The sequence below is a fragment of the Nematostella vectensis genome, chromosome 4 (genome assembly GCF_932526225.1).
Source record: "Nematostella vectensis chromosome 4, jaNemVect1.1, whole genome shotgun sequence".
Classification (NCBI taxonomy): domain Eukaryota; kingdom Metazoa; phylum Cnidaria; class Anthozoa; order Actiniaria; family Edwardsiidae; genus Nematostella; species Nematostella vectensis.
Genome location: NC_064037.1, coordinates 5,983,415 through 5,996,489, shown reverse-complemented (window position 1 = coordinate 5,996,489; position 13,075 = coordinate 5,983,415). Strand labels below are relative to the sequence as shown.

The window sequence follows — 13,075 nt, the reverse complement described above, 5'->3', positions numbered from 1 at the left end:
CCATATTACATTGTTCTCACGCTTATATCATTGATACAGCACTTTGCGATGTCAGCACAAGAATGCGGCCAACTATCGATAAGGTGACGGGAAAATGAGTTTTTGTCCCGCGCACCGTCGTCCATATGGCGAGAAACCATTTTAATGTGACCTCACTGACGACCGCGGTAACCGCCGTTTCATTCAGCAGTAGCTGTTTACCGTTGTCGGACACTTGTTTTTGTTACCTGCCTCATAATCGTGACTCCTAAATCTCATTACAACTCGGCAAGGGCTCTTTTTAGACCTGCTTCTATCTGACCATAATGGTAGGTCGCCGACAATGTGATAATGGCGCCTTTTGTGGCCCTTCTGTTCCAGGCGGTGCTGATAACTGCTCTTTTTGCCTTTTTAGTATCGCCGAAGCAGTGTGGATTCGAAGTCTGTACTCAGTTCTCAGAGAACATCTAGAACTAGGATCTTCCAGGTATAATGTGGAATACAAAAAAATGATGGGTTTCACTGTTCTATTTTACTAATTTTTTTTTTTACAACTTTTGTAGAGTCGGCGTACAAGTGAGCAGTACATTTCACGAACGAGGATGACAGAGCGACCCAAATCGCCACAGGTATTGAAGCAAAAAAAGTTCACACAAAAACCTTAGCTTCTTGATATTTTTTTACATTTTCCATTACGGTTGAACACGTAATTTTTCAGCAATTTCTTCAAGAATTTGCAATGAATATTTTAACAAACTCACTGTCGACTAATATTTTGTCATATTGAAAATAAGGGTACTTTTTCTTTGAACTAGCTACCATAAATAAATATTTTTTTGCTTTTGTGATTTATTTTGTCCAAATAATTGAATTATTATCTTGATGATTAAGAAGTATATATGTTTCATGCTAAATTTGCCGGAGATAAACCGGAAAACCAGAGAAAAACCGAGAAAAGAACACCCATGCTTTCTCCATTACGTAAACAGCTTGGGGTGTCATCTCAGACAAAATGAGAATACAGCGATTTCCCATTCAATCAATTTCTTTTTTTTATTTTCTCGATGCTTATCGGTATCCAGGGACTTGAAGAAAAAGACCCAAGTTCGACAATTCCTCCTCTTTCTATGTTAGAACCACCATCTTCCCCGGTAAGAACACGTATCAACCATAAAACTAAAACTGATTGCGCGCTAGAGGCGGTTATTATCTTCATCGACGCATTTGTTGTATGTTGTGTCTAAAGTTGACCTATGTTTTAAGCGCGGTGTTTTTGCATCATGGATATTTTAGACTTTTGAAGGCAGTACGTCTCAAGAATGTTGAAAATTTGTGTATTCACCGAGACAAAGCATACACTCCGTTAAAATCACTAAATTTGCAGTGCGTTTTTTGGATTCCAAGGCTTTAACGTGCGTCCCTTTAGTGCTTTTTACGCGAAATAAGTTCTTCCAAATAATTTTATCAATTTTTAAAATCAACTTACTAAATAGCGACACGAACACAGAAAGAAACGACCGAGTTCTCTTGATGTAAAATGCATACGGACTGCTCTCTTGACTTTTGATTGATCTTTAATCATAGGGTCGAAGATTGTTCACTGTGAAGCAAAAACAGCATGCGTACTTCCTATTAGATGATCCCCTTGTCCACCCCGAGGTAAGAATATTGCTGTTTCCTTTCCCCTTGCAGGTCATTAAACACGGCTTCAACTAACCTACACAACGATTTTGTGTCGATATAAAAGTACTCTTTTTCTGTAGTCTCCCATTTTCAAGTAACACCCTCCTTGATTTGTATATTTTCGAACGATCGTGACTCATCGGCTTGTGCGTTTTTGTTTTGTTTTCTGTGTTAAGGCTTATTACACTCACGGTGTGCTTTCGTTCCCACTAATCTATAATCTTAGGTAGTAACCTACCTCCCACTAACTTTGTGCAAGTACTAAAGACGTCTGAGTATTTGTTACTATTGGGATTAAATAATCAGATCATAGTTGTAATTGGTTGTCGTGCATCTATTTTATTGATATTTGTATTTGCATGATTAAATTTCTATTTGACTTCATACTCGGCCTACCTAGAAAAAGCTGTAATGTTAAAACGTTAAAGCTGCAATGCTTAGAATGAAAAAATACGACTTATTGTTTACAATAATTTATATCAACTCCCTGGAAGTCGATAAACATCATTACCAGTAGAAAGAAATTAAAGCGGAGATTTCTTAAAAAGTGGATAAGGTCTTTGTTTCTCTTCGTGCGGTCAAAGCCACATCAAAGGTTTTATTACGGTAAAACGTTTGTTTATGTTCAATGTGGGTTTCACAGTCACATACTACCTTCTTTAGATGCTCAGCCGGCGAGCAAGTGAAATCTGTACGCATTCTAGCAAGGTGGCGAGGAAAGACTTAAAGGTATTCGTTTCTTGGCATTGGTTTGTTTCGAGGAGGGGAGGGGGAACCAGACATTGTCTTGTTAAGATAAGTCTATTGCGGCATGTGGTGAGGCTGGGATATTGGTGTGGGCTGAGGGTGGGGTGGGATGGGGATTCGGCGTTGGTATCGATTAGGATTAGAGCGGGGTTTGTGTGTTGGCGTCAGGTGAGATTGGGTGTGGTCAGGTTGAATTTTTGATGTATGATGATGGCTTGGATTGGGTGTTTGTATTTGCTAGGTAAGGATTGAGATTGTTGCGGTGGGGTTTGGGTGTTAGTGCTGATGTGGTGTGTTATGCGATGGCTGATCTGGGGTGTTGCTGTGAGATAAGTGTTGGGGTCGGCTGGGTTGAGATGTTGGTGATGCCAGGTAAGGATTGTGGTTGGGTAGGGTTTGGGGTTTATAGCAGAGAGTTGAGGTAGGGCGCTGAATGGAGGGTGACCTGGGATCAGGGTGGACTGGGATTTCTGGCGGGAGGTGAGATTGCATCTGAACTCATATTTCACAGGATCATCGGCGATCAAGTGACGGTAGCCCCAGAATTCACGTTGACACAATAGCGGAGCATGACATGGAAATAAGAGAGGTTAGCACACACAACTGTCACAGGGCAGACTCGTACCCAGTCGCCAAAATGAGAAGAAACTAAGAAGGAATAAGGGAAACATAATTAATGCGCGGGTTGCCTGTGGCGATTAATTAGGCGCGCTCTGCCGTGTGGGTAAAATACTATGCCTTTTCTTTGACCACAGGCAACCCACACGGCAGAGCGCGCCTAATTAATCGCCACAGACAACAGACTTCTTAGTTTCTTCTCATTTTGGCGACTGGGTAGGAGTCTGGTCACAGGGGGTTATGGTGACGTAGATAGGACAAGATAGGACAGCGTATATTTGAAGCTTGCTTTATTTCGTCGCAGAACGCCCTCCGGGTCGTCTGCTCTCTGTCTATGACTAAACCTCGGCCAGGCCATCTTCAATGTGACTCTGATTTACTTAACCCTTCTCTTATTCAACACCTGAACAGAACTCTTATTCATCTCCTCCCTTCTCTTCTCTCTCCTCTGATCTCATCTGGACTGAATCTTATTCCCTCACATTGATCACATTGGTATTGCCTATTTATATACTATCGTGATCTAAGGGTTACTGAGCCAGGTGTGAGAAAGGGTAAAAGTTTATATAAGAAAAGAGCACCTGGTTTCTCAAGACTCATTAGAATCACACATTCATCAGAAAGTGTTGGAAATGGTTCGCGGCAATGCTGTGGAAAACTTTTGTATTCGTGGAAGTACGTGTCTCTAACTCTAGTGACTGGAGTTTCGTGACAATACCATCTATATGCTTAACAAAAAAGACCATAGAAATTTACACGGTTCCGTGTGAGTCCCGGAGTACGTGAACCATTTACTGGAGTTTCATGTTGAATGTACAGCGCTTAAAAATGAATTTGTAGGCCGAAATAACTTGAAAATGATAAAAAAATAAAAATTATCTAAAAGTAGGAGTGGTAGGGATGGACAGCGAAAGTCTAATTTATTCCTCATATGAAAAAAAACGCTTTCGTTTTGGGGCTCTGGTACCGACAAAAACTTATTTTCAAGGACCATCTGAATTTACCAGATGGTCGATGTAACGGTCTTTTCCAATTCGAATTAAAAATTTGCCAAGCCCTCGATATGCGGAACCTTAAATGAAAGTGAGCTTGCGGGCTTTACAAATAAGGAACTGATTAGTTTTCTTATATGGAGGAGATAGTCCGCGTTCAAAACAACAAAAACTACAATTTTGGGCCCGGTAGGGGGGGAAGCCACGCCTCTTCACATGAGAACCAGCAACCCACCCCCTCCCCCATCTCCGCTACGGCATTGCTTGTTGATTATGATGTAATTAAACTTCGGTGACCCAATAAACATGTTAATGAAAACACACGTTGAAAGCTAGTATACATACCAGGACATGTCAACAAATACTTTGATTACGAATAAAAGGAAGGAACGAAAATAAAGAAATGGTACTTCTATACGGCTTAAGCTGACACTTTAGTAAGAAAAGACAAGACGTAGAAACGGCAAGGAAACGGCTAAGAAAGAAAGGTGTGTTCATTCAATCGGGGCGTAGTAAAAAATGCCCTAAAAATTTATTTGTGATTCAGATAGGGGCGAATCGTGTTTCTTCAAATGTTTTTAGCTTTTTTTACATGACTCTTCTCAGGGCTTTTTCATTTCACCTATTTCGTTTTTTTACTGACTGTATAGAAGTTATCATTAACGGATTAAAATTGATTCAAAAACTTAAAATACCATTTGTATAAATACAAAGAATGGACTCGCCTTCTATTATGAGACCTCTTGTTTTATCGTTCAATCCCATGGCCAAGACAAATTCAAATTTAATTTTATGCTTTAAAAATTTATTTCTGTCGCATTCCTTTTGTATTTTACGGAATGGCCAAGTATGTTTAGATAGCTTATTATACGGACACGTAACGTAACGTTTCAATAAAATGTTTTGTAAAACTGATTCACTTAGACAACATCCAAAAACCAAATATTGTATTATGTTAGTTGCTCTGTTTTGCTGTAAGCGTTTTAACAAAGTTTTGAGTTAAAAACGTAAAAAGGCTATCCTCCATTATTCTTGTGTTTCCCGTTCCACCAAGTTCTATTATCTTGGCTAAATTTTCTTTTTAACCGTACATCTAACAACGAGGATGAATAATTGCAAAGATATTAAGCAAGTTTTCTATCTTTATCTGTAATTTTAAGTGCTTTTTGTAGTAGGTGAACAAGAACTATGATTTTCTTAATCAATTTTGCAAAAAGGGACTCAGCTGTATTTAAAGTTAGATGACCCTGCGCTTGTTATCATTTAACCAAACACTTCTGACCTCCCAAAAATCCACGGAAAACACCCATCAATCCTTACTTTTATCTAAAGTATTAAAAACTTTGTCAGATCTAACGCTGGAAACGTTACATGTCATAAAAACAACTTTGGCAATAATTTTACATATTGCTTGACAACAAAACACATGTATAGTTATGGTAATAAGATTTCTAATAATATACCCCAGCTGCGTGTATAGAATTAATCGTAGTTAACTCTTTGGTCTTCCGAAATTTGAGGGATGTACAAGATATAATGATGCTTCGCAGAAATTCCTAAAACACGATTGCGATGGTATCGTCCCAGGACATGCAAGTTTGCAGTGAAGAGGATGAGCTAGGGGAACGATTGGTAAATCTCCGTATAAACAGTTTTTCAGGCAATGACGTTTAAACACTAAAAAATCAATAATGCCCAAAACGGTGTTAAATTTCACTCTAAAAATACCTAAAATTAGCTTATGCTTAGCATGAAACCATTTTATGTTTTTATGTTTGAAGCACTTAATATAAAAGTTTAAGAGCGCAGAGTCTTTATTTTTTTTTTTAATACTAAAGCAAAGCGCAAAACTATGAAATCAAATTTCTGGTAAATTTAGTTTTTCATAACGGTGAATTATAGTATCGGTACTTTAACAATTAATAAGCGATAACACAACTATCGCGACAATTTGAATAAAACATTCCAAACTTATCCTCGAGCGCAGGTCGGCCCGAGGATAACACACAAAACGGTTTGTTTACTTTGGCAATTTTCAACTCGGGGTGATTTTTGTTTTAAATCGCGTTCGTCATTGCTTTGACGCTGACCGAACTCCTGCTGAGCTGTGCTTCTTTTTCCAGTCAAGTAACAGCCCACCGATGCAGCTAGAACGGGCGAATTCCGTCCTGTTGGAGGCCATACGACATGGAGACAAGTCGACAGTGGAAAATATGCTTAGCACTGGAACAAGCGTTAATGCGACAACTAAAGTATGTATGTACAAGCATGCCCTCTTCTCAAGCATCTAAAACGAGAAACCTCTCTTTTGCCACGCGGTAACGAACTCATTAACGTGACGCATCAGGATTATTTTTCATATATTGTAGAGTGTGACTAATCTTTTGAGAATAGCTACTGATACAACTTTCGATATATGTGTCTGGTTTTGCGAGAAGAGGTCCATTCACAGTTCAAGTATTGGGCTCCGAGATGTGTAACATAAAATCTGAACGAATTAATATTTGCTACCTCTTAGAGTGTCCTCATAGAGCAATATAGACAAAACATGATTTTTTTCGACTTTTGAAATTAATATTATTATAGTAGCATAAAAAATGGTAGAAAAGGGTTATTGACTTCTATCAATCTCCTTTTGCTGTGTAAGCTCACATATATTCTTCAGCATAAAATGTTTTACTAAAGCATTTTGTAATTAAGTACAGCTTTAGCAGTATTCAAGTTATTAAGCTGTCGAATGATAGAAAGCTCGCCCCATTCGCTATTTACAGGTGGCAAGATTGAAGATGCGAAAATAAGTTAGTCTTCTGAATTGAAGAACAACTTGTTTGTTGTATTGATGTTGTTAAATAACAAGATTATTTCTTTCAAACTAACCGCCATGATATTGCCTTAGTTAAAAGAAAACACCTTGAATGAAAGGCACGAGGTTGCTATAACTAAAACGTAAAGACTTGGCACCTTTCCGGAGAGCTGCACTTTTGTTTAAAAAGCTACAACATGCAAACCGTTGCGCTTCTAATTTGAACCAATGAATGGTTACTAAACTAGCTAAGCATGAGCAAAAAAAGTGTTTTTTGTTGTATGACCCTCTGTGCGCCATTTGTTCACATGTCGACTTTGGCTTTTTTAAAAATATTAAACAAAAAAGTCGATCATTGGAAAATAAGCAATGCGTCGGCACGCACTGGCCTAGTGTAAGCACAAGAGAATTTTCTGAAGGGACCATTAAGGGGCGCTATAATTTGCGCATTATATGGAGTCTGCGTATATGAATACAGTCTTAAGTTCAATTGGCCACGCTAAGGCTGGAAGCCCTATATGTTTCTTTTTTATATATATATTGAGCGGATATACAGAAAACCTTCAAATTCAAATAGGATTGTCAGGGCGGCAACGCAAATAGAACGACTACATCAAGCTGATGAAAACAGGGTGGTGTACGCATGCGTGATGGAAATCAGGAAACCATTTAATACAGGGCGGTATGAGATTGATATTGTACGCCCGCTTTTGAAAGGGTATACTTTATTACACTTAATTTTCGCGTCACTTTAATTTTGCGAAGTCAAAAGATTCGCGAAAATAAAATGACGTGAAAATTAAGTGTCGCGAAAATTAGGATGCGCGAAAATTAAGTGAGTACATAAGAAGCCTTTGAGGGAATATTGACCATTCAATAAGCTTTATGGAAACACCTTGTCTATTTAGGCAATTTGTTTATTTGAGTTGGACTTGTATTTTACATTTTTTTTAAAAACTAAATTTAGCCCACGCATTTTTTGTTATATATTGTTCCAGTTTTGATGATTACCAGATTACAGCACATTTCAATTCCACTTGTTTTACTTGATTTTATCGGCCGAGGTGCGCTGGGGCGAGGGTGCGAAGAAATTTCTTCGCGATCCACAGAATTCCCGATATTCGAAAAACATTTCCAAATAAGCCCGAATGAGAGCCGGCTAGCAGGCTAACCTTCCCCTGATTTTTGCGATAATGCAAAACATCCGAGAAGTTCAAGCATAATAAACCTACGAAATCCCTCATATACAAACAAACTTTTATGTTCGAATAGGAATGTTGCTGTAATGTTTCAATATTCTGCCAAAGTTGTTCTATTGGTAGAGCTAGAAAGACTACAAACAACGGCAGAACTAGATGTTCTATATGTAAAGTCATTTGCAAAAAGTGGGAAAATCTAAAGGTTCAAATTTTATTTCCCGAAAGGGTTAATGCTCGAAACGTCACCAAAACCACTCTTCTAGTTTCCGTGAGGCTTTCAGCCTAAAAAGTCTACCCTTTGTGTTGATTTATTTTCCTTTTTCAGTGACCAAACACTAAGGCACCGACTTCGTTATCAGGCGGCAAGGCACCGGTTAAGCAAACAACATGGGTGACGAAACGGGGGGGGGGTTATACTACTTTGGTTGGAAGGGGGGTACCACTGATTTTCTCGGTAGTAAAAAAATATAGTATTTGAAGGAAGAGACAGAGGTTGGGGGGCGGAGATAGAATACAATTTGTTTTGTGCCCCCCTCCCCAATTTTTGTGTGTCCGCCGCCAACGAACAGCGCAATATGTAAAACCGTTAGATATATTAAAATGTTTTGAAATCCAGAAAGCTCCAGAAACTCGACAGCCTACAAAAATCAAAAGCAATAAAACGAATAATCAATTGGATAGTACACATTAACGTATGAAGGCGTTATTTTCAAAAACAACAATGATTACATCTTTCTGCAACATGTGAATAACCTGAAAATTTGCCATAAGTGTCCCAAATGAAAGCAGAAAAAAAATAGTCAATCGTCTTCTAACGATCCTTTAGGCGGGATATCGTCATACGATATTAAGGAAAGAGGGTTAAAGTTTTCATTGTTAACACCAAACACAAAGAGAAGAATGCAGACCATTTTAATTGGATACCCCCCAAACTAACACTGAAACTATTATCATCAGCTATTGTGTCTGTGTTTGTACTGTGTACTTCATTTGCTCGAATGTTCCTCATTGCAAAAGGTTTCCAATAGGCGACTTGCTCTAACAAGGGCACGTGTCTTTTTGGGTGTCGAACGTCTCGAAAGCCAGAAACGGATTATCAGTTGGGATGGTACTACACATTGATGTATTGAGGCTTTGTTTTCATAAACAAAAATGATTAAATCGTTTTGTCCCATGCAAAGAAGTTTTCTTTGGCAGAAAGGGCTTATTTTCATTAAAAAAATAATTTTATGTCACTCTCTAGCGTTGACTGGCGCATTCATTTCTGTGTTTATTTTGGTTTGAATTTGCCACTCAAAAAGTCACATGATCATCAGTTGGTGCAAGTTGAATATTACGTGTCAAAAGGACTGAGATTAAAAAAGAAGTCTTCGACACCACGACATAACAGATTTTACACGATACTAATACATCATAATTGATCTTGACCGAACGCTAGATAGTTCTTGCATTATATTATTAACCAATGAATGACGCTCGCACACAGCATGGATGCCTCGCCTCTTGCCGTTAACTCTTAATGATTAACGCGTATTATGTCATTTACAGGATGGCCTTACGGCACTGCACGTCGCGGTCAACAGTTCTGCGGACTCGGTCGTTCGGCTATTACTAAGCAAAAAAGCCAACAGTCTCGCAACATCAACGGTAAGTTCCGTGTAATTATCGATTTCGAACCCTTAGATGCCAAAGTTCGCAGGATTCCAAAGTACGGGGAATTTTCATTCAATATGATTGGCTTTTACAAATAATGAAATTTAGCAAAAAGTATTGATTCGGTAAGCTCTCCATCAAGTAGTACTGGATCGATTTACAACCCAAGATGCCAAAATACTACCCTCCGATGTATCAACAAGATATTCTCCTGTTCTTGTCTTTGGAAAAGAAGAATGCATCCGCGTATTGATTTGAAATTTCAACTTTTTAAATAAAAACATGTTATCATGTTTTCTTTAATTTCTCATTCAAGTTCTTCTTGTTTTTTGATTGTGGAATTTCTCACCAAGTAAGATTTCATAGTGTTACTGATATGAATGGAATGTGGAATTAGCTAAGCTTACAGCGTCTGTATATTTGACTATTCGCTTTCATTTTTAAATTGTCTCAGTAAATTAAAAGAAACCTTAAGTTCAAATTTTGAAAATAAATTTCACATTATATAAAAAATATTTTAACTTGCACGTAGTTCTTTACACGCATCTAATATGCAATTAAAACAAAACAAAACAAAAAACAAAAAAATCGCTATACATTTTTTATGAACACTTTCCACTGTCTTTTCCATCGTTTTCAACGCAAGAGCTAGTTTTTGAGCATAAAAGACTTATTGTGGAGGTTTCGAAATCTATTTTAGTGCAGTTTTAAATTGATTATTTTAAATTTTCGTGCAAGTAAAGAGAATACTAATTAACCCCCATGCATGCTGCCTTTATTATCTTTTTCCTCTGTAATCTGTACTGTCGATTCAGTTCGTAAAAACGATGTGCTAAAAGTTGGGAAACGTATAGTCCTAAAAATAAATCAGTGATATTTCATCATTATTGTTTAAGATAAATTCCAACAGAATATCGAGCAATCTTGTACCAGCAAATTTAAAAGAATGCAAAAATTATTTTGTTGTCTTTAAAAACGTAAACATGTCAGAAATTATGTGTGGTGTTTTCATGAAATATATGTAGGACTTTAAAGAAACAAATTCTCTAATTCCTTCAGTTCATTTCATTTTCATTTGTTTTGCCACAAGAAAGAAAATAAAAGAAAGTAAAATACAATAAATTTTATATTTCTAAATCCTTTTAAGGCAGTACAAAAAGTACTTCATATAACAAAAACAATGTTCGAAACTCTTTCAAATTTGAAACTTACACTATAAGAAGGACTTCAGCTTAATCAACATCGATTGGGAAAACATGATACTATCTTGCTTGCCAAATATACACTGTGAAATCATTTTTCGAAAACAAAAGGTTAACGTAACAACAAAAACATTATTTTCGGATAGCTCCTCTCCAAAAAATTACCATAAAGATTCTTTACATCTTTATGTCTTTTATTTGCGCACCTTCCTGTAACTACATAACTTAGTTCCCTTTTGTAAATAATTTCTATTCTCTTCACTTTTTTATGCGAGGGACACGTGTAAATTATCTAAAGATATTAAGTGCTTATTCTAAAAAATAAATCCATCTATATATCTAGCAGTTTGGATCAGGAAGTTCTTGCGTAAGTTTACTTAGCGGCCCGATGAAAATTATCCCATTCCTTATTAAAGACAAACCGAAGAACATGTGCCAAATTACTCACGCCATTTTTTTTAATCATTTGCCCAGGATCTACAAACACCTCTTCACTTGGCGTGCACAAAGCCTCCTGGGAACGCCGCTGCTACCGAGATTATAAAAGTCTTGATAAGATCCTCAGGGAAGGAGTCGAAAAGCATGACGGACAAGGTGATTAGCGCGCGCGCGTGCTTAAGCATCATGTAATGGTTTATAGGAACGTTATAGTTAATTAAAAAAAATAGTTTATTGGAGTAAACGAAACTGCAATTCTTAAGGAAGAGCATTTTCGTGAAAAGTAGCCATACTTTCACCTTAATGGGCAATTAGTTAAAGTGCACAATAGAAGTGCTAATTATTTATTCCTAACGATGTTTAAAAATCATCGAACAAATTGATAAAATCGAATTACACATTTTCGATCTTTAAACAAAGATTGCAAATTACTCCAAATTGTTACACGTGACCGTTGTTTCTACGGAAACGCGAAATAGCCGGCAGGTATGCATCGTATGAAAGATTTTCAACTGTTTGCTACAAAATTAAATCCATTGAAGTGGACAATTTGTACTCTTTGAAAAACATCTGTTATTATTGCCTGCGTTTTGTCGTTGCTTCATTGCTTGCATCTGCTCATTCATCATTCGTTTCTTATGAAAGCAATAACGGTTTAGTTTCGGTTTGTTTGGTTAAAGCTCACGTCGTCATTGTCGATCTTGACAAGAAGATATAGATATTTGACTTAGGCATCAATAATTAAATAGGATATTAGCCATTATAAAAATAAAGCATTATTATCTCATCCATTCTATTTACAAAGACTTTTGTACAAGCTCAGATCGGAGCTTTGCCTTGATTTGGTCTAGAAAAGAGAAAATGCCTTCTGCATCGCATTCTAGGGATAGAGTTAGTCCTGTTTTGTCTATATCAAGTCGTGAAAGTGAAAACGAGAAGTTCGTAAATAAGGACAATTCTCAATCTGCTAGCGCTGAGCAAGGAAAAGTCGAGGATACTTTCCTAATAGAGGTAAAGAAAGTAGGACATATGGAAAATCGTAAACATGCCTAAAGAATTCTTATTATGCTTTTTGGACCCTAAACTTAAATCAACAAGTATAGATTACTTGAACACTTGAACACTTTTCTCGTCTAGTACTGTTTCAATTATAATAAGAAATGACTTTTCGATCCTCAATGTTTAGAATGATTTGTTAGTTTCGGTATCACTAGGCAGATCGGTCTTTGTTCACCGAAGGAAAAGTTTGCTTTTTTCGCGTTTTTCTTCGCTGCTTACATTCTTCAAAATGTCTTCAAATGCCAATACAAAATTTCTATAAATAAATAAGTGCATTTTCTTGAGTTTTTATTAGTTAAAATACTTTTAGATTGGATGCGCAAACCAAAACACCTGCTAGGCGAATAAAGCATCGCGTTTCTATCTCGACCATCGATACTTCCAGTTCCACATTTCGTTACTGAATGATACTTTTTGTATATTGTTATCTCTTCCATGAAAAATAAAATATCGAAAAAAAATGCATAACTCGTATTTATATGAAGCTTAATGCTCGCATTTAGGCAAGGTTAGGCTCACAACACAGGGCAGCAAAAAAAAAAAAATGCAAAAAAAGAGCAAAAAAAATGGCATGATTCTCAAGATTCCGCATACAAGGAGTTTCTCTGACCAAAAGCTTAATTCCAAATTTTAAAGAAATTTAGAAGATATGAAATTTAGATATTAGCGAGCAAAGCTGGCTTAATTTCTGATCAGAGCCCG

General features: G+C 37.0%; 1 protein-coding gene across 12 annotated transcripts in view; it reads left to right on the top strand.

Moving 5' to 3' along the window:
* Positions 1-13,075, top strand: part of LOC5509332 (serine/threonine-protein phosphatase 6 regulatory ankyrin repeat subunit B) — a 44,216-nt gene that overhangs the window by 10,364 nt on the left and 20,777 nt on the right. For 7 of the 12 annotated variants that reach the window (XM_048725853.1, XM_048725858.1, XM_048725850.1 and 4 more), the window contains 9 exons: positions 395-466; positions 543-608; positions 1,062-1,130; positions 1,564-1,638; positions 2,326-2,391; positions 2,921-2,998; positions 6,143-6,271; positions 9,570-9,668; positions 11,351-11,470. In XM_048725853.1, coding sequence (XP_048581810.1) covers positions 395-466; positions 543-608; positions 1,062-1,130; positions 1,564-1,638; positions 2,326-2,391; positions 2,921-2,998; positions 6,143-6,271; positions 9,570-9,668; positions 11,351-11,470 — 774 coding nt within the window. Of the gene's footprint in view, positions 1-47; positions 84-394; positions 467-542; positions 609-1,061; positions 1,131-1,563; positions 1,639-2,325; positions 2,392-2,920; positions 2,999-5,480; positions 5,652-6,013; positions 6,034-6,142; positions 6,272-9,569; positions 9,669-11,350; positions 11,471-12,115; positions 12,326-13,075 lie in introns of those variants that run through there. The other 5 variants (XM_048725862.1, XM_048725861.1, XM_048725857.1 and 2 more) reach the window with 4 other exon arrangements.